Source organism: Strongylocentrotus purpuratus, unplaced genomic scaffold (assembly GCF_000002235.5).
Source record: "Strongylocentrotus purpuratus isolate Spur 01 unplaced genomic scaffold, Spur_5.0 spur5_contig_866, whole genome shotgun sequence".
NCBI lineage: Eukaryota > Metazoa > Echinodermata > Echinoidea > Camarodonta > Strongylocentrotidae > Strongylocentrotus > Strongylocentrotus purpuratus.
This window is the reverse complement of record NW_022145575.1, coordinates 2,868,105-2,885,698: the sequence shown is the minus strand read 5'-3', so window position 1 is coordinate 2,885,698 and position 17,594 is coordinate 2,868,105. Positions and strand designations below refer to the sequence as shown.

Here is a 17,594-nt window from a genome sequence, read left to right as displayed (position 1 = left end):
TGTTGTACTTTGTAACGTCGCGACGTGTTGACTCGCGTTAACACTGGAGTGTTAATTTAGATCGAATCGCACGATACACCATGCACCAATAATTACCAAACACCGGCATTGCACCAACAATCTCTGAAGCAAGTGTTTCACGATATTGAAGTAGCCTTTGGTGCATAACGCAGTCTTATTTTAACACTAACTGTCTTGACACCATTAACATTTTCCTACTTGGTTGGAATCGCCTGCTTCATCATGAATATTATGATGAATAACGCAGTCTCTGATGACCGAGGATCCGGTCATCATGATCAGCTTCAGTCTTCGGAACTTACCTCTAATCATAAAGTAAAGGTATGTTCGATATTATAGCGCCGATGTTGCAGGGCCCAGCATTTTGAACAAGACTTGTGATCATGCATGGGTGAAAATTGGTCTTAAAACTAAAAGAGGAGTCACATTATTTTGTCATCACATTTCACGGGTGCCTTTAATTTCAAATAATGGGGAGACGCCCACCCCCTCCCTACCATGGAATACAGGCGCGTACACAGGGGGGGGGGGGGGGGGTTTGGGGGGTTAAACCCCCCCCTTTGGTAATTTTTTGTGTGTAAAAAATTATTTAAAAAAAAAAATCCCATGGTTGACCTATAAAAGCTGACCTTACCCCCCCCCCCCAACGGAGCAAAATGTCAAATTTTCAAATTTCGAGACCCCCCCCCAAAAAAAAAGTGTCCTCTTACCCCCCCCCCCCCCCGCTTATTCAGCGGCTGGCTGAGTCGTTGTGAAATTTTCGGCCCGATTTATAAATGTTAAACCCCCCCCCCCCCCCTTGAAAAAATCCTGCGTACGCGCCTGATGGAATATCTGCGCATGGTTATATAGGTTAGGCTTAAGAACTGCCCCTCTTTTCCCATAAATTAGGGACATTGTTAATTTGACGGGGAAACCCGATTATAAAGCTAAAGCTTGTATACCTTACAAAATAAAACTGCAAGTAAAAGTATTTCTTTAATTAAAAGTTTATTGCTTCATTTTTCGATCTAAACAAATTTTAAGGCCTAGCTCCTTCGTCACTATATTATGAGCATTTCATTAACGGGGTTGAGAAACACAGTTATAACTTTGAAAGCCTATAAACTATCATTGTATAAGCAATGTTAAAGTATTTCTTAGTTGCTGGTTATTTAATATTTTCAGTTGAAAGGCAAATGTGAGGCCTTCTTTTATGAAAATCAAAATGAAAATATATAGAGCAAATCTGGTGCATTATTTATCGCAACAAAAGGATATTAATCACCATTATGCGTACAGTTTTTGCCCCTTCCAATAAAAATATTCCTACATAGATTTGCATTTCCTTTAAAAGGAAAGATGACAAATAATATTCGACGATGAATAATATATTTACCTGTTATTTTCTTCCACCCATATCACCATTTTCAACCAGCCAGTCGAATGCAAATTTTACCCATTCTATATGGTCCATCCCATTTCAAAATACGTGGATGGAAGGGGCCAGTAGCTGGAGACTAACAATAAGGGCCTCGTATTCTAATCAATAGCTTTATAGAAATGAAACTTGTTATCTGTTAAATATTCAATGTAGGGTTAAATTTAACAAAGTATATTCGCCCCTCCCACTCCTGTATCTCCCGCCCGTGTGAAAGATTCATTCAATATTCGAAATATGAATATCGGAGTAAATTCAAAATGCCAGTGTCATCACCTTTTAACAAATCGGATGCTATCACTACACTATATCCAGAAAGATATTTATGGTCCATCCCTTTTGAAAGATACGGATATATGGGGGGGGGGGGGGGGTCAAGAGAAGGAAGAACAGACTCGAAAGATTATGGGGCCTATCCAGGACTACATTGGAAGAAGAAAAATTAAGCTACATTATCATGTTTCATGGTTTATCTTGTCGAGGAACATAATATAAAAATAATGTATTCCATGTGATAAAGTGTATTTGTACGAGACGAATCAAATAAAAATAAACCAAAGTTTATTGGAAGTGTAGTGATGTAGTGGTTCATTCACTTTAGTTTCGATCAAAAGGTTGAGGGTTCGAACCCGAGCCTGCAATGAATTTGGCAAGCCATTCAGATTCTACTCTACCCAGGTTTCATGTGAACCCGATATTCTAGAGTGTTACATAATCGCTCGGCTATATGACCGTGGTAAACTGCTGGAGCTCTCATACATAATAGCACACCATCATTGTTATCATCATTATTATAATTTTTTATCTTCAACAGCGAATTGAACATGAGACGTCGCCGCCCAGCTTGATAGCGATGTCGATAGGATGTGTGGTAATCCTCCTCGCCACCGTGATCAGCTGTGCTCACATGTGTTCACACTGTGAGCCGTGTTTCACCTGTTCCAATGGGAATGAACCTTACCTCTCCAATCAACAGATGACGTCACTTAAGCAACATGAGGCTCGTATAAGAAGGTGCAAAGACACTATATGTGCTTTGGTGTCATAAAACTGAATTCAATGGAAGAAATATTTTTAAAGAAGTTTTTGTGGACAAAATAGTGTACAAGAATTATAACGGTTCAAACAAAACGAATGTCTGGTTGGATGGATGGACTGGCCGCTGATTCACTTGCTCTGAATAGCCAATAGCAACAAGTGCATCATGGAAAAAAGCGAGTTTTTTCTTTCTACCATAAAACTTCTAAAAGTTCGATCTTCTTTCTATCGAATCTTTTATCTTCATGACCCCACAACGCATATCATACGAAGAAGGCACAGAGAGGAATAGATCAATGGTGATTGGACATGGGGAGGGGTGGGGTGGTGGTGGTGGTAGAGTTCTTTGTTCAAATTGTTAAGGCGTGGACGTCCGATTATTGTTTTTGTTTATTTTATTCAAATATAATGGCGCTTATTAAAGTTCTTTTTGTTTTTATAATATGCAGGTGCTCTTCAAACTTTCATAGAATTATGTTTACTACTATTTCTGGAAACAAATAATGGGGAGCAAATCATTGGTTCTCGCAACTCTACTGTAAAGGGCGTGGCTATAAGTTGCACGCGCTCCGTCTTATGTTTACCCGTTCATGTATAAAGCATGCATTTTTTTAGGGGGCGTTACATACCTTTCCCCTCTATTGAAAATATGATAAGTGTTGGATACGTTTCATGAGATACAAAAAAGAAGGGTGAACTTTAACCATAAATTCCCTTTCTGTGTTTTCTTTTCAAAGGCTGACGGAACATCCAGAGCTTCTACATCGTGAAGAAAATCAGCAATATATCATACAACTCACTGAAAAGCAGCTGCAGTCGATATACAAGACATTCTGCTTTTATTTTGTGGATACTCCACTGCACCTGAGGGAAAAAATAGGAGCATTCGAGATCGAAGATGGTAATTATCAGGTTGACACAAAATTTACTTATAGAAATGTGAAGAAGTGAGCGATACAGGGTTAAATATAGAGAAAGAAAGACGTAGAAAGAGAGAGTCAGAGAGAAGGAGAAAGAAAGAAGAGAGAAAGGAGAAAAGAGAGAGAGAGAAAGAGAGAGAGAGAGAGAGAGGGGAGAGAGATAGGGAGAGGGTTAGGGTAAGAGATATAGGGTTAGGAATAAAGGAGAAGCAAAGAAGCAAAGGAGAGGAGAGGCAGCCAAAATATGATACAAAAAGATGAAAAAGAAAAGTATATAGGGAATAAGAAAAATGGTGAGATTGAGAGAGAGACGCGGTATGTGAGAAAGTTTACCACGAGAATTTTGAGTAGAGGGAGAGAGAGGCAGAGAGCGAGAGCAAAACATATACTAAGAGAGAGAGGGAGAGAGAGGGGGAGGGAAGGGGGAGGGAGATAGAGCGAGAGGGGTGGAGAGAGAGAGAGAGAGAGAGAGAGAGAGAGAGAGGGGGGGAGACATTGGGAGGAAAGTGGATGGGGGCAGCGGAAGGGTGTTGTAAAGGAATGCCTAGGTAAAAAAATTAAAATTCTTTTTCAAAGGGTACCCTTAATATATATTTTTTCTGAACCGGCCCCGGTCATTACATTTTTAGAGTATTTCTTTCAAATATAGATCAACTTCTTGAAGGAAATACAGAAGCTCTACAAGGGAGATCTCTTCCCGATGGCGGCAGCATCAGTCATACTGCAGGGGCTCAATCCACATTCCAGGTATATATGAAACTTTATATTATACCTGAAAGTCATTTATAACTTTTTTCTTCTTTGAAGACGTAATGAAACTAGGCCTATCTTGTATAGAGCGAAGCACCCGACACTCCCTCCACCACATTTCCAATGAAATAGGATAATCGAGTATTGTCAAAAAGGTCTATTTGCTGTTTCTATACAATTTTGTAGTAAAATAGTAAAAATAGACTGCGATTTAAAAAAACATTGTGTGCAGATTTTTTCTAACCCATTTTAAGCCCTTTAAAAAAAAACATTTTACTAAGAGTTATAAAAACCCGACAGAAATGTTTTCATCTTTCATTTTATTAAATAGGATTTGCAAGAAGATCGTTTTAGAAGGTTGAAGGCAATTTTAATGGATCGGGCTAATTTTACAGCGCAGCTATCCACGCAATCTAACTCTAAGCAGCATGCAGATTCACTTTCGGTGGAACGTTCATCAAGCAAGCCATTGGAGGAGACTGTGACTCGTTCAAAAGATATCTTGCCTGGAAGATTAGGACTAAATAGTGGCAAACAACCTTTAGAAGATAACACAACAGATGAAATAGGAAAGCGAGCTTCAGACCAGGAATTTAAGCAGAGGAAACGTAGACATGAGAATGATGAGGAAGCTGATGATCCTGAAACCGAAGATGGCGAGGGAACCTATGATGACGACGAGAGAAGCGATACTGAAGCTTTTAGTGAAGAAGCAGAAACAATGTGCTCCGCAAAAGAAGTTGAATACCCGGTCGTTCTCTACATCAATGCTGCTGGAAGTTTGGTCCAACTTATTCTGGTAACACGATACAAACCTCCTAGACCATACCATACCTCAACATTAACACACACAAGCCACGCACCCACCCACACACACTCCCACACGCACGCATGCCACACCCGGTACCCCACGAGCCCATCAATAACCCAATACGCATTCATACGCACCAACACAATTAAACCCACACATTCCAACGAACACACCCACCAACGCACACGGACAAACACCGCCTACTCACACGCATTAGGCCTACATGAAAAGTAGTAAAAAAAATAAAAAAAACTTTAAAACTTTCATAGATTTTAAAATTTAAAGTTAAATACATCAAGTGAAATCTGATAATATACAATAAAAAAAAAATTATAGTAGGCAAATCTGAAAGAATGGATATCACTGATATCACGTATAAAGAAAATTATATCAAAGTATGATACAAGAACAAATACAAAATTTGAAAAAATGAGACGTGAAAGTGAATGAAATAAATCTAAAATGTTGACCCATATGTTGAGATACTTGTTAAATGTAAAGAATCAGATAAAATAATTGTCAAATGGACTTAAAACGAATGAATGGAAGCTATATGAATGAAACATGTAGAACAAAAAACTGATGGATGAAAAAACAATAATATGCAAAATAATAGTACGTGGATGATTTCAATTTTACTAGTTAAAATCTAGTATATTTTTGATTTCTTCTTCTACAGAGCGAGTCTTATTACCAGCCTCTCGTTAATGAGCGATGTTCACGTGAGTTCCATACCGTAAAACGGGATGACATGACAGCGACGTGTCTCACTACCTATCGCCTGGCGCAAGTCTACGCTCTGAATCTAGCAACTCTCCAGTTTGGGCGGGAAATTATAAGAATAACGCAGTGTACACCAGTCATCATAGCAACATCATAAAAGGAGACATTCATTAATTAATTTGGTATTTGTGTACAGCTTAATTTAAACTAAGCTTCACACAAACAGAAGAGAGAGAGAGAACAGCCGTGTTCAAAACATTTAAATTTTTACTTCGATAGATTTTTATAAAGTTTGATACAAAAAATAGCTGATAAAATCCGTCACATTTACATATACAGTCAAGTATTGTTTCATGATAGCGGCTTACAATCATTCTGATTTTTTTTCCGTAGAATGAAAAAATTAAATGTACCAGCGACTCTAAAAATAGTGAACAGAACTTGCTAAAAAATTCAAACAGCTGATAATTACTTACTGTATGAATAGCACGCCACTCATTAATTTTGAACATAACATCGAATCATTATTCTCTAGGTGATGAAGTTAATGCAATTGAGATCAGAATATACTTTTTTTGGTGGACAGTACTGTTGCTAAAATCGATTGTGATTTATCATTATTGATTTACCAATAGAAGCCTTTGGATTAATGAAGCGACTATCATAACAACGTTCACACATCTATTTTACCGTCCAATTACCATCTTAAAATCTGGAATTGTTCCATTGTTAGAAAAATAGTTTAAAAAGGTGTACATTATAATGCCTTAAAGCTTATCTGTACTAGTTTATAGGAGGGATTAGACCACACTGCAAGGTCACTGGACAGGTTGTTATCTCATCAACTCAGCTCTTAATTAACATAAGAAAAAGAGGCACGGGGGACCAATGGTCACCGATTAGGCATTGTTTTCTTTGAGAGGGAGCAAGTAGCTACTAGTAGGACAGTGTGGCTTTAAATCAAAATGGTTTCCTCAAAATCAACTTTTATTCAAGTTTCCATTTTCGACCAATTAAGACATGTATTTGTTTGGCATGTACATTGTGTAATGTGTTTGTCAATTATGATCAGTGTAACTTTTTAATTATTTTGAATGTTTGATCTCTATAACGCAGACTACAATAATTACCATCAAAATGTAAAATATTGCGTCAATGCATGGTTATTCATGCGTAGTCCAATCAACTTTATGGGGGTTCTGCATGATCTAAGACGGCGATTTGCTCGGTAGCACACAATACTACTACACGATCATCATTATGATCTGATCATGAAAGGGTTTTAATAATTCTTTTGTTTTCTTAAATAAGTCCTGCTGAAGGTTTGGGGAGGCGCAATGGCTCAGTATAGAGCAATGAACTAACCATGCAGAATATATTCCTGTTTTCTCAGTCTTGTGGATCGATTTCGGGATGGTCTATAGTGAAGGTGCATAATTCTGAATGTTCGCAATTCCGAAACACAAATTTCTCATAGAGGCTGCAGGGAATACATAATTACTGAAGTAGGGTTCATAATTCCGAACATTATTTTTTTGTTGTTGCGTTATTCCAATTATTAGGGTCGTTTATCCGAAGGATCATAATTCCGTAACTGAAATTGGGTCCATTTTTCGGAAGGTTCGTATTTGCGGAAAACGATTATAGGGTTCCGTATGCCGTTTTCGTAATCATGAATCCTTGGAATAATGAACCCTATTTCACTTTTGTGAACACGAACATCCAGAGTAACGAACCTTCAGAGTAACGAAACTTCGGAAGTATAATGACGAACCTCAGCAAAATTGTTACTTGGGTTTCTTGGACTATCGGTAAAGTAGGATGACCCATAGTTTTCAAACTGTTATCATGCATTATTACTCAAACGTATAATAATTTATTATTTATTTATTCTTTCATTTATTGTGAATGTGAGTTGGACTATATAGCGTATGTTCACTTGGTCAGCTATTTGTCTTCGCCTATAGAACTGGCGGACCCCGCGTATCAGATGGTGACGTTAAAGGTCGGTCCCCAGACTTTAATAATCGTAACTGACTGATCAAATGCGTCTGTAAGAAATGTGTGTTTAAATATGTCAATTCCTCTATTCATTCAATCATTCATTATTTTAATGTAATAAAGAAGATAAAACAATAAGCTCAAGATTGCCTCTCATTGGTCCTGTAATATATATTTATAAAAAGAGTAAACATTATTATGGTGAAGAATATACAAAATAATGTATGCATACTGCAGAAATAAAATAAAAAATACTATACAATAATCGATAATAGAAGAATGTAGGTCTACTTACTTAAGTTAGATACAAAATATGAAAATTAAAGTGGGAAGAAATAGCATGGGAATATACTTTGAATTTTCTGACGATTTGGTTTTAAATAATGTATTTATGATAGGATTGATGTCTTAATAATGGCTAATGTTTTAGTATCATTAATTTCATTACAATGTATTTATAAGACAGGTTGTATATTTCTATGAACTAAGATCAGTTAAGGTTCTTTCAAGTATGATTATATTCGTGAAATATTTAGTTTGTGATTATATTACGTTCTCTTTTTGTATTTATATGCTCACAGTTTAGACTACTTAATTTGTTTTTGAACAAATTAAATTCGTGCAAATTTAACTGGTGTAATGATTAAAAACAAATACATGGTAGAAGATGAAGAATGGAAAACCAGGGAGGTGAGACTTTATTCAGTCAGATAGAAAAAGAAAAGCATTTTTTAGGATAGCCTATATCAGAAATGGAAATGTTAGCAAAGATTGGAAAGAAGAATTTCTGATTTGACCTGAATTGATATGTTAACTTAAAATAAATTTTATCATGAAGAACAAGAAATGTATCACTTTATCACTATAAATAGGAAAAAATCTTGAACGGATAAGCCATGAAGATTATATACTCTGAGGAAATCATGATTTTTTAATTATTTTTTTGGATAAACTCGCGAGGAAATAATCAACGAAAGAGGATTGTGGCGAGAGAGAGAGAGAGAGAGAGAGAGAGAGAGAGAGAGAGAGAGAGAGAGAGAGAGAGAGAGAGAGAGAGAGAGAGAGAGAGAGAGAGAGAGAGAGAGAGAGAGAGAGAGAGAGAGAGAGAGAGAGAGAGAGAGAGAGAGAGAGAGAGAGAGGGAGAGAGAGAGAGAGAAACAAGAGAAGGGATTCAAGGGGGAGGGCGTTGGGGTCTCAAATCCGCATACCACCACCTGTTTGATGGAGAGTGTGTGGGCGCCGGTATCCGTGACTCATCGAGATGGTGACTCGCTCCGCGCCTCCTCCGTGGGCCTATATGCTGATCCACATGCAGGTGCGGATGTACCTAATAATATTTCCGGTATCATTTAGCGTATTTCGCGGTTTTTGAGGGTGAGCTACAAATAGCAAAGGGTGTTCAATTACACTATCGGATCGTCGACAAAGCATAGAGACAACCCCAGAACTAGAACTGATAATTAAGGTACTGTATGATTCCAGTTGTCAACTTTGAATGTCGATTGTTTTGGTTTTGAGGCCCACTCCTTCATCTTAGACTTAGATCATGCGAGACCATGCCTAGCGCTCCGGCGCGACTGGCGCCCGGTAGTGTGATGAATTACTCCACTGGCTAGGGCCTAGCTATAGGCTGGCATTGCATTGCATTGCTCATACAATGTCAATGTAATATTGTAAAACTACAGTGAGCATTCTTGTAGAATGTGTTCCTGAGAAAACGGGTAGGTCTATATCAAAGAATCTTTATTTTTTGTTTGATCCCAAATTGTACTCTATTTTAAAATTGATTTGATCGAGAAAAAAAAAGAAGTTCAGTGGAAATTTAGAACAACAGCACTGCATGAGTCTGAGAAACTAAGTAACAATGTGATGATGTTATAAAAAACAAATTAATGTTTCAGAATCAATGTTATTGTGTTTTTTTTAATTTGATGATGTGAAGCAAAGACTGATAATTGTTACAATGATATTCTTTTTGTGCCGGATGTAATGACGTCATTAGAATTTTGAATTTTCTCAGAGTCCGACGTCCAAATCTAAATTATATCCTATCTATCATTTATCAAGCCTGTAAAACCAAGCAAGTTTTGATTTTTTCTTCTTCTCGTTAGCATTGTAGTAGTTGTGTTTACCAACGTTTCTAAGGCAAAGAAAAACTAAAGCAAAAAGGGTTATGGTATACTGGTTGGATTCTGTGTGCAGGCATGCATATGGAACAGAAGAAGGAGAAGAAGTAAAGAAGAGGAAGGTAATTAAGGATGATGAAGAATAAAAAGGAGGAAGCGGAGCAGAATTAAAGAGGAGAAAAATAACAAGAATACAAAAAAAGAATCGGAGGATGGTGATTATTATGATGAAACTGATGAAGGAGAAGGAGGAGAAAGAGCACAAGAAGAGGTAGACCGAATTTTCCGTCTCTTTACCGGCCGACCCTACCCCAATAAGAGGCTAACGAACGAAAGAGACGGAAAATTCGGTCTAAAGAAGAGGGAGAACTAGAGCAAGAAAAAATTCATTACAATAATCTTTAGATGGAAGAAGAGCAATTTTGCTTTTGGACGATATTCCAAGAATCAAACTTATAGATTTGTGCTAAATTGTATTTACTTCCAATGTCCTCTCTATTGCCATGGCAATGCAGGTCATAACCATGGAGACTGGTAAAGGAGCATCGTTGCTTTCTCAAGCCCCAGCATATGTAGCAGAATGTTCTCACGAGTATGATGGGTTCATCATGCCAAAGATGATGCCAGCTAGATGCATTGAATCTGCCAAAAACTTCAAAGTCAGGGATGACGATCTCTTTCTAACAACTTATCCTAAATCAGGTACGTCTTCTTGGTATAATGGTGGATTAATTGATTAATTAATTAATTAATATTTGTTGTTTTTCTTTTGTTTGTTTATTTATGTATTTTATGTGTTTTATTTGATTTGTTCTTAACAAAAATTAATTAATTAAGTTATCATATACAATTATGTATATATATATATATATTTTATTTATTTATTTATTTAGGGGGGGGGGAACAACTACCAGCACAGAATCACTTTTTGAGTGTGACAAAACATCGTGCAAAACATGCAAAACGCACCTGAGATAATGTAATATTAATCTTTTTTTGTGTGTGCTTCAAATGACAATTTTCAGGCACTTATCTCATGCAGCAGTATAACATGGGTGCAGTAAATTGTTCTAATTTAAAATGTGCAATTTTTAGAATAGTTCCCCTTGGAATCATCCAATATGCCTTTATCGTAATTTCATGAAATGTAATGCACAAATCTTTGTTAAGTGCACCATTGCAAATTTATTTCATTCACTTATTAATTATGAATAATAGAATTTCAGTCAAAATGAGAATTGCATACATTAATTGTTACTAGCTAGGACAAACATTGCTTGTCGTACCTATAAAATGTAATTTGATTACATTAAGAAAAAATGGTCTCTTGAGAAATGTCAGGCCTCCATCTCTTGCAGGTACGACATGGGTGCAGCAGATTGTTCTTCTCGTTCATCATGACGGTGATAAATCCAAACTTGAAGGCAAACACATCTTCTCCATGGTCCCATTCATAGAGGCTGTTGTAGGCATGAGCAAAGATAATGTAGGTCAACAAGGTTTCCTTGAACTTTTTATATGTTCCATATGCTCCAGTGTTTTTCACATACATAAAAATTTATCCTCTGATTTGCATTTCTTCAGGTTTGGAATCTATTCTATATTATACCAACACATTCATGTTTCTTGTCGTTTTGATGATTGAGAAGAATCATACATATAGCAAATGTTAAGTGCTGGCTGCAGTTATCTCATTTTGGGGTGGGGGCGGGGGAAGGTAATTTTTTTTTTACTTAATCCTTCTGAAATAGACTGTATTTGGAGAGTCAGTACTCTTGGGATTTCTATTGGAATTTTTTCTTTCTTTTATGGTGGGTTAATAGATAGAAAACACGCAAAGAAACTATTGATGTCATATACCTTCTCCTTTTGTAACTTCCTTTATACATTCACTTGCATAGAGACAATACTCAATTATCTGTGGTTGTGCAGGATTTCAAAAACAATGGCCAACTCAATGGCATTGTAAACTTTTTTATTACCTTGGACATTGTTATTTACCGGTATTCAATTTTTTCTTCTGGTAAAGGCCGATACCGCACGCATGCAGTCAGAGGTCGCAGAAGAGAAACCGTCACCGAGGATCCTGAAGACTCAGCTCCCACCTCGCTTGCTCCCTGCGAGCATCCACGACGGGTCAAAGGGCAAGGTCATTTACATCGCCAGGAATCCCAAAGACATGATGGTGTCCTACTTTCACTTCTGTAAGATAACCGCCAATCTACCGACCTATGACTCTTGGGATGTCTTCTTCGAAGAATTCATGGCTGATAGAGGTGATCTTTCAAATCTCTCTTGATTCTCATTCGTTCACATATGCTACAGTAAACCGCTACCGTTTACTGCCACATTTTTAGTGTGTGTACTAAATGAGTGGCAAGTAGGAATGAAAAAAGTAGCTGCATGCCCCCCAAAAAGTCCTAAGCATTTACCTACATGTAGCTGTGTGTTATAAGAACTACAGTACGCTTCGAAGTGAACTTACACTTAACACCCATGGCAAACTGCCATGGTTTTCCGGAGCATATATGTGACCCAGCTTTTAATGCTAATGTTTAGTTCTGGTAATGGAATTGAATTTGAGAGAAACTGGCTCCAATTGATTCTGAATCTGTTTAATATGTGGCATATCTGTGTTTTCGATCAGCAAAATGTAAGCAATATGACTAAAACTTGCTGGAAATGTACATTCACTGAACCATGTGCTACATAGCTCAAGATGTGGTCAGGATGTTCAGCTTGATTTCTTGTTTTTCTCTGCATGCTAATTGATCGGCTTTTGTACACTTTCCAAGAACAACATTAATAATGATAATGAAATAATAATTATAGTTATAATGATAATAATGATGATGTTGTTGACGATGATGATTACGGTGAAGAAAATGATGGGAACAATAGCTATCAATTTTTTTCTGAAATAACCCATTAAAAAAAAAATTATCTTTCTAACAGTACCAAGAGGTTCCTGGTTTGACAGCGTGCTTTACTGGTGGAAGAGAAAAGATGATCCAGCAGTACTCTTCCTTAAATTTGAAGATATGAAAAAGGTAAGATCATGATCCCAACCACCCTCCCCCCCCCAAAAAAAAAAAAAAAAATGAAAAAAAATAAATAGAAGTCATAGAAGGATATCAAATAATCAATGCTTGTCATTTTTACTTCTATTGAGTCCATGCCATTTTGATTTTTTCCAGCTGATATATGTTTATTTTTGGATGGATAGTGTTAGAATTCAAGATGCTTTTGTAACAAATCAGAAGAGTTGTGTATTTTTTCTGTTGTTATATATTTTACTGCATTGCTTTTTTTCTATGACTATAAAATCACACACTTTTGTAATCAAATGACAGAATTTAAAGGGAGCAGTCAAGCAGATCAGTGAGTTCATGTGCAAGTCTTTGTCTGACGAAACCATTGAGAGCATCGTAGAGAGTAGTACATTTGATGCCATGAAGAAGAATAGGAACTCCAATCCAGATAGTCTACCCCAGCTTCAGGCTGATGCTAGTAAGAAGAAGACCTTCTTGAGGAAAGGTACGTCAGATCAATTGCGACATGCTCTCCCCAGATTTCTGTTCTAACACCATTTCCTGAAGTGACATTTGCTCAGGGCCCGTATTCAATTCAATACATAAGTTTGAAATATGACTATTTTGCTTATTCTTTGGCTTAGATAAAATACTTGTCTTAGCCAGTTTTGGTATTCAGTTCAAACTTTTGGCCAAGTATTTTACCCTAAATTTAAGACAGCTCCGTACTAGACTTCAGCCTAATATTTGGAGGCCTTGATTGGCAGGCGTATGGTTTTTTAACGCAGTATCAATAATATCAGTATCTGTATCAATAATATAATAATAATATCAATAATAATATAATATTAGCGCACATTTATTGCGACACATTAATTGCGCATTACTTTTGATTGACCATGTGATGTCACAATACTTATCAGTAAGTATTTAACTTAGATTTTGTCTAATGTATGTAAAAGTCAAAATGCAATTTGAATATAAGATGTTAGCATAGCAATTTACTTCAAATTTCTTACTTATTCCAAGTATTCAATTGAATACAGGCCCTGGACTTTACTTCATCAAGAATACAGGGTTTGAGTTGAATTTATCTGTTGACTACGGAATACATTCATTTCCGTAGGCTTAATAGTAGGCGATGGGATAAGTTTAAGGTTATGTTAAGGGTTAGGTATTAGAATATAGTGTTTGGTCCAGCATTGAAGTTAGGAATTTGATTAATGTGGGAAGTTGACTGTGAAGTAGCACATATTGATATAGCAAGTCTAATAACAATAGGAGCCTAGAGCATAAAAGAATGCAATAAAGAAATATTTTATTCATTATGAACTCAAATGCCAGTGTCAGTGTCAGAAAACTGTTAAAATAATATTTGAGGCCATCAACAAATGATGTAATTTAAGTTAATGTCCCATGTATTTCCTTTCTAATACCCTCCCTCTAATAATCTCTATTTGGATCATGACCCAAGATCAAGAACCATTATCATGAACTTACCATTTTATTTTTCAGGTGTTGTTGGTGACTGGATGAATTTCTTCAGTGATGAACAGAACGAACGCTTTGATGCGGTCTACAAGGAGAAGATGGCTGGATCTGGTCTGGACTTTGTTTTCCAACAGGATTAGATATCTGTACTTGGACTTATACAGGTCTTCGAGAAAGAACACTACAAGGACTAAATTCTCGGTGCTAAATTTTCTTTCTTATATATTTGTTTTATGTGAGTCACTTTTCACTAGTGCAGGTGGAATAATAATGTTCATTTTCTTTCTTCTTCTAAAAGACAAAATATTTTTGTTTTGGGCTAATGGTATGACAAACTTGTTCCAAATCGGCTGAATTATTACTAAAATTGTTGAAAAATTATTCTTTCTTCAATAAGAGTAGTTGTTCATTACTATGTCAAAATTTGTTTAGGGATGTCCTGTATGATTTGACGGCTGAAAATATCTAAGGTGTCCAAAATATAGGCTTTTACTTATGGGTCTGTGTAATTGTTGATTACTGTTCATACCTCTTTGCCAGTCAATTCTGTACTATGCATGATATGTTATATGAAGATGTATTTTTTCATGGTGGAAAGAATTGATCAGATATTGATGTCAAATTTAACATGTATCATACCAAAAATTGATGAAGTACTCCATCGTAATATAAAAAATGTGTGTTGCCTCCCCCCCCCCCCCCCCAAAAAAAAAACCCTCTGCAAATATACTACAGAACAATAGTTGTATGTGCATTCATTGATACTAGTTATTACTATTAATTCTGTTAGGCAAATTAAGAAATTAAGATATAGAAGTCAATGAAAAAACACAATTATGAGACAGTGAATCAATGTTGCAATCAACTTGCTAATTTGCATCAAATTTGCACACTTGATAATGAAATAAGAATAGACTACCGCGGGTAGCCTTTTATCTGTGGACAAAAAGCACAGATTATGTGTTTCCTGTACTTTTAATGAATCACCATAGTCTGTGGGCAGGCTGTTTCCTAATGTTACGTAATATTTCCTATATAATTGTATCAATGGTGCTTCACTTGATTTGCTGTCTGACATGATCAGATGTACAGTAAGATTCACGTATTAAGAATGAGAAAAACCCAAGGTTTTACAATGAATTTCAGGCTCTTCTAAAAAAGATGAAGTTTTTTTCTCTATCAGTGAACCAGGGGGAGGGATGGCAAGTGCCTTCCAGCAAAACCAAGATTTTCTATTGAGATCTTTATAGTAGAATAGTAAAGTAATTATGGTTTATACTTGCTCCTTACTATCCTTCAAATAAATGCAAAGTTCTACGGGTCATATGTGCTCATTTCAGGTGGAATCAGCAGAGCTTATAACTGCCGGGAAACTACAACATTTTTCTGAAAACGTTTCTTTTCTTTGTTCTGATTATTATTATTATTATTAGTTTCATTAATATTATTATATTATTAGTATTATATCTCCTTCTTTCTTGATAGATCGAGAGATATCCTTGCATATCTCCAGAAAGGCTTTAATTATTAAATAAGGAGGCTTTAAGAAATTAAATGGCTTATGTCCATTTTAGATTTGTGTTTGTTTATTGTGTCTAGATATGAACGTAATTCGGATATCATCAGTATATCGACTAGTTATATTCTTTGTGTGAATTGTAAAGTTACATTGACATTTTTTTAGCATTTGTTCTTGGGTATATTTACCAAGTATAATACTTTCTTGACAACCGGATATGCCATTGACCAAACTCACCAAAGGTAATGTTTTGTGTGCTGTTATTTTTTATATTGATCATAAATAATTCTATGCTGAATATTATGAATGTTATTGATAGAGTTAGATGACATCATGTGAGAAATATTATTTTATTTATCATTAAGTTTTTCTCTGACCAAAGATTTTGTGATATGTAATGCCATATGTGTCAATGACCAAAGCTGTCATGTGTAATATTGAATGAAAGAGAATTTATCATGTGATAAATTTACTTCAAAGTAAAAGAAAATGCAATGTTGTATGTCTTGCTATATCAGATAATATTATTTTGGCAAAAAATAATATAATAGGCTCTGTACATGCATCATGTTGTTCATCATAAATATTATTATGTAAACATGTGTATTTCGATTGCATTGAGCATGGAAAAATGTAAAATATACTTTGGATCATTTTTTCTTTCTGCAACATAAATATATGGTACCAGCATTATATTTGTATTTGAGAACTGAAAATACAATCTCACATCTGTTTTATGATTGTAATCTGTAATAAATCATATATTATGATACCTAATATAGTCCATAGTTGAGGACTTGCTTGTATTAAACAATCTTGTATCTATCTGATCTACCTGTAGTTTCTTTTCCTCTGTACTACTACTTCATATACTGGTATATGTTACAAGTAGTATTGTACAATTTCGATTTGGAATGTAGGCATTTGTAAAGTCAGTAATTTGAGTAATTATACAGTTAGTAATTATTATTATCCTTATGGCTGAATATTCATATGTCAGAAAGAGTTGGGAGACCTGGGGGGTGTTTCACAAAGATCCCAAGTAGAACTTAACTCTAAGTTGGACTTGAAAATTATGGAAAGCCATTAGCGTCTTTGAAAATATTTTGTAAAAGTTATTTTAAAAGGCATAAAATGTTGATTCAAATCATTCATATTTTCTATCATCAAGGAGATTTCATGTTCTGGATGTGGAATTTATAAAAAGTCTAAAATACTTGAATTTCTGCTTTTGAATATATTTCATTTTAAGGCTCCAATGGCTGTCCATAATTTTTATGTCCCACTTAGTGTTAAGTTCTACTTAGGATCTTTGTGAAACACCCCCCTGAGGTATTTGTTTCAAGCTCACCATGACCATGGACCAGTAATGGCATGGTGGTATAGTCACTGCCCGGCAAGTCCTGCTGGTTCCAAGATTTTTTCTGGCTTATTTTTAATTACAAGATTGACCATGCTCACAATCTGTATCTACTAGTTGCAAGCCAAACAAATTCGTTTCTATTACAGTAACTATTTGTCAAATTAGGTTCCTTGTAAATTTTCAGGACTTGTGGTCATTACCTATAGGGTAGGAATTTGTGCACTTTCTGTTTGATATACTGCTTTGGTATCAGTTTGGCGGGTTAAGTGAGTTACCGTAGGCATGAAGACTTTTCAATAGATAACATTTAAACTATTTAGTCATTTTGGTATTTAAATGGTAATAAAGTAAATCTGCAGCATTTTCTGATCATACAGAA

The 17,594-nt window shown here is 35.7% G+C and overlaps 2 protein-coding genes across 2 annotated transcripts; both read left to right on the top strand.

Moving 5' to 3' along the window:
- The first annotated feature begins 285 nt into the window (after positions 1-285).
- On the top strand, positions 286-5,917 carry LOC105437584. The gene is made up of 6 exons (XM_030973906.1): positions 286-342; positions 2,256-2,455; positions 3,217-3,380; positions 4,049-4,146; positions 4,577-4,948; positions 5,640-5,917. Exons 2-6 carry the CDS (start codon positions 2,295-2,297, stop codon positions 5,838-5,840), a joined length of 996 nt encoding a protein of 331 aa, XP_030829766.1. The 5' UTR covers positions 286-342; positions 2,256-2,294; the 3' UTR covers positions 5,841-5,917.
- A 3,049-nt stretch (positions 5,918-8,966) lies between these two features.
- LOC115919923 (sulfotransferase 1A1-like) lies at positions 8,967-16,682 on the top strand. The gene is made up of 7 exons (XM_030974613.1): positions 8,967-9,149; positions 10,326-10,512; positions 11,169-11,296; positions 11,840-12,086; positions 12,766-12,860; positions 13,164-13,347; positions 14,358-16,682. The coding sequence occupies exons 2-7, from the start codon at positions 10,335-10,337 to the stop codon at positions 14,471-14,473; spliced, it is 948 nt and encodes a 315-aa protein (XP_030830473.1). The 5' UTR covers positions 8,967-9,149; positions 10,326-10,334; the 3' UTR covers positions 14,474-16,682.
- The last annotated feature ends 912 nt before the right edge of the window (positions 16,683-17,594 follow it).

Excerpts from the sequence above, each read along its gene's own strand:
- LOC115919923 (XM_030974613.1), top strand. The coding sequence starts at position 10,335 with ATGGAGACTGGTAAAGGAGCATCGTTGCTTTCTCAAGCCCCAGCATAT. Across the intron at positions 10,513-11,168 it reads AACAACTTATCCTAAATCAG|GTACGACATGGGTGCAGCAG; the intron begins GTACGTCTTCTT and ends CATCTCTTGCAG. Across the intron at positions 12,861-13,163 it reads AATTTGAAGATATGAAAAAG|AATTTAAAGGGAGCAGTCAA; the intron begins GTAAGATCATGA and ends ATCAAATGACAG.
- LOC105437584 (XM_030973906.1), top strand. The coding sequence starts at position 2,295 with ATGTCGATAGGATGTGTGGTAATCCTCCTCGCCACCGTGATCAGCTGT. Across the intron at positions 3,381-4,048 it reads AGCATTCGAGATCGAAGATG|ATCAACTTCTTGAAGGAAAT; the intron begins GTAATTATCAGG and ends TTTCAAATATAG. Across the intron at positions 4,147-4,576 it reads GGGCTCAATCCACATTCCAG|CATGCAGATTCACTTTCGGT; the intron begins GTATATATGAAA and ends AACTCTAAGCAG.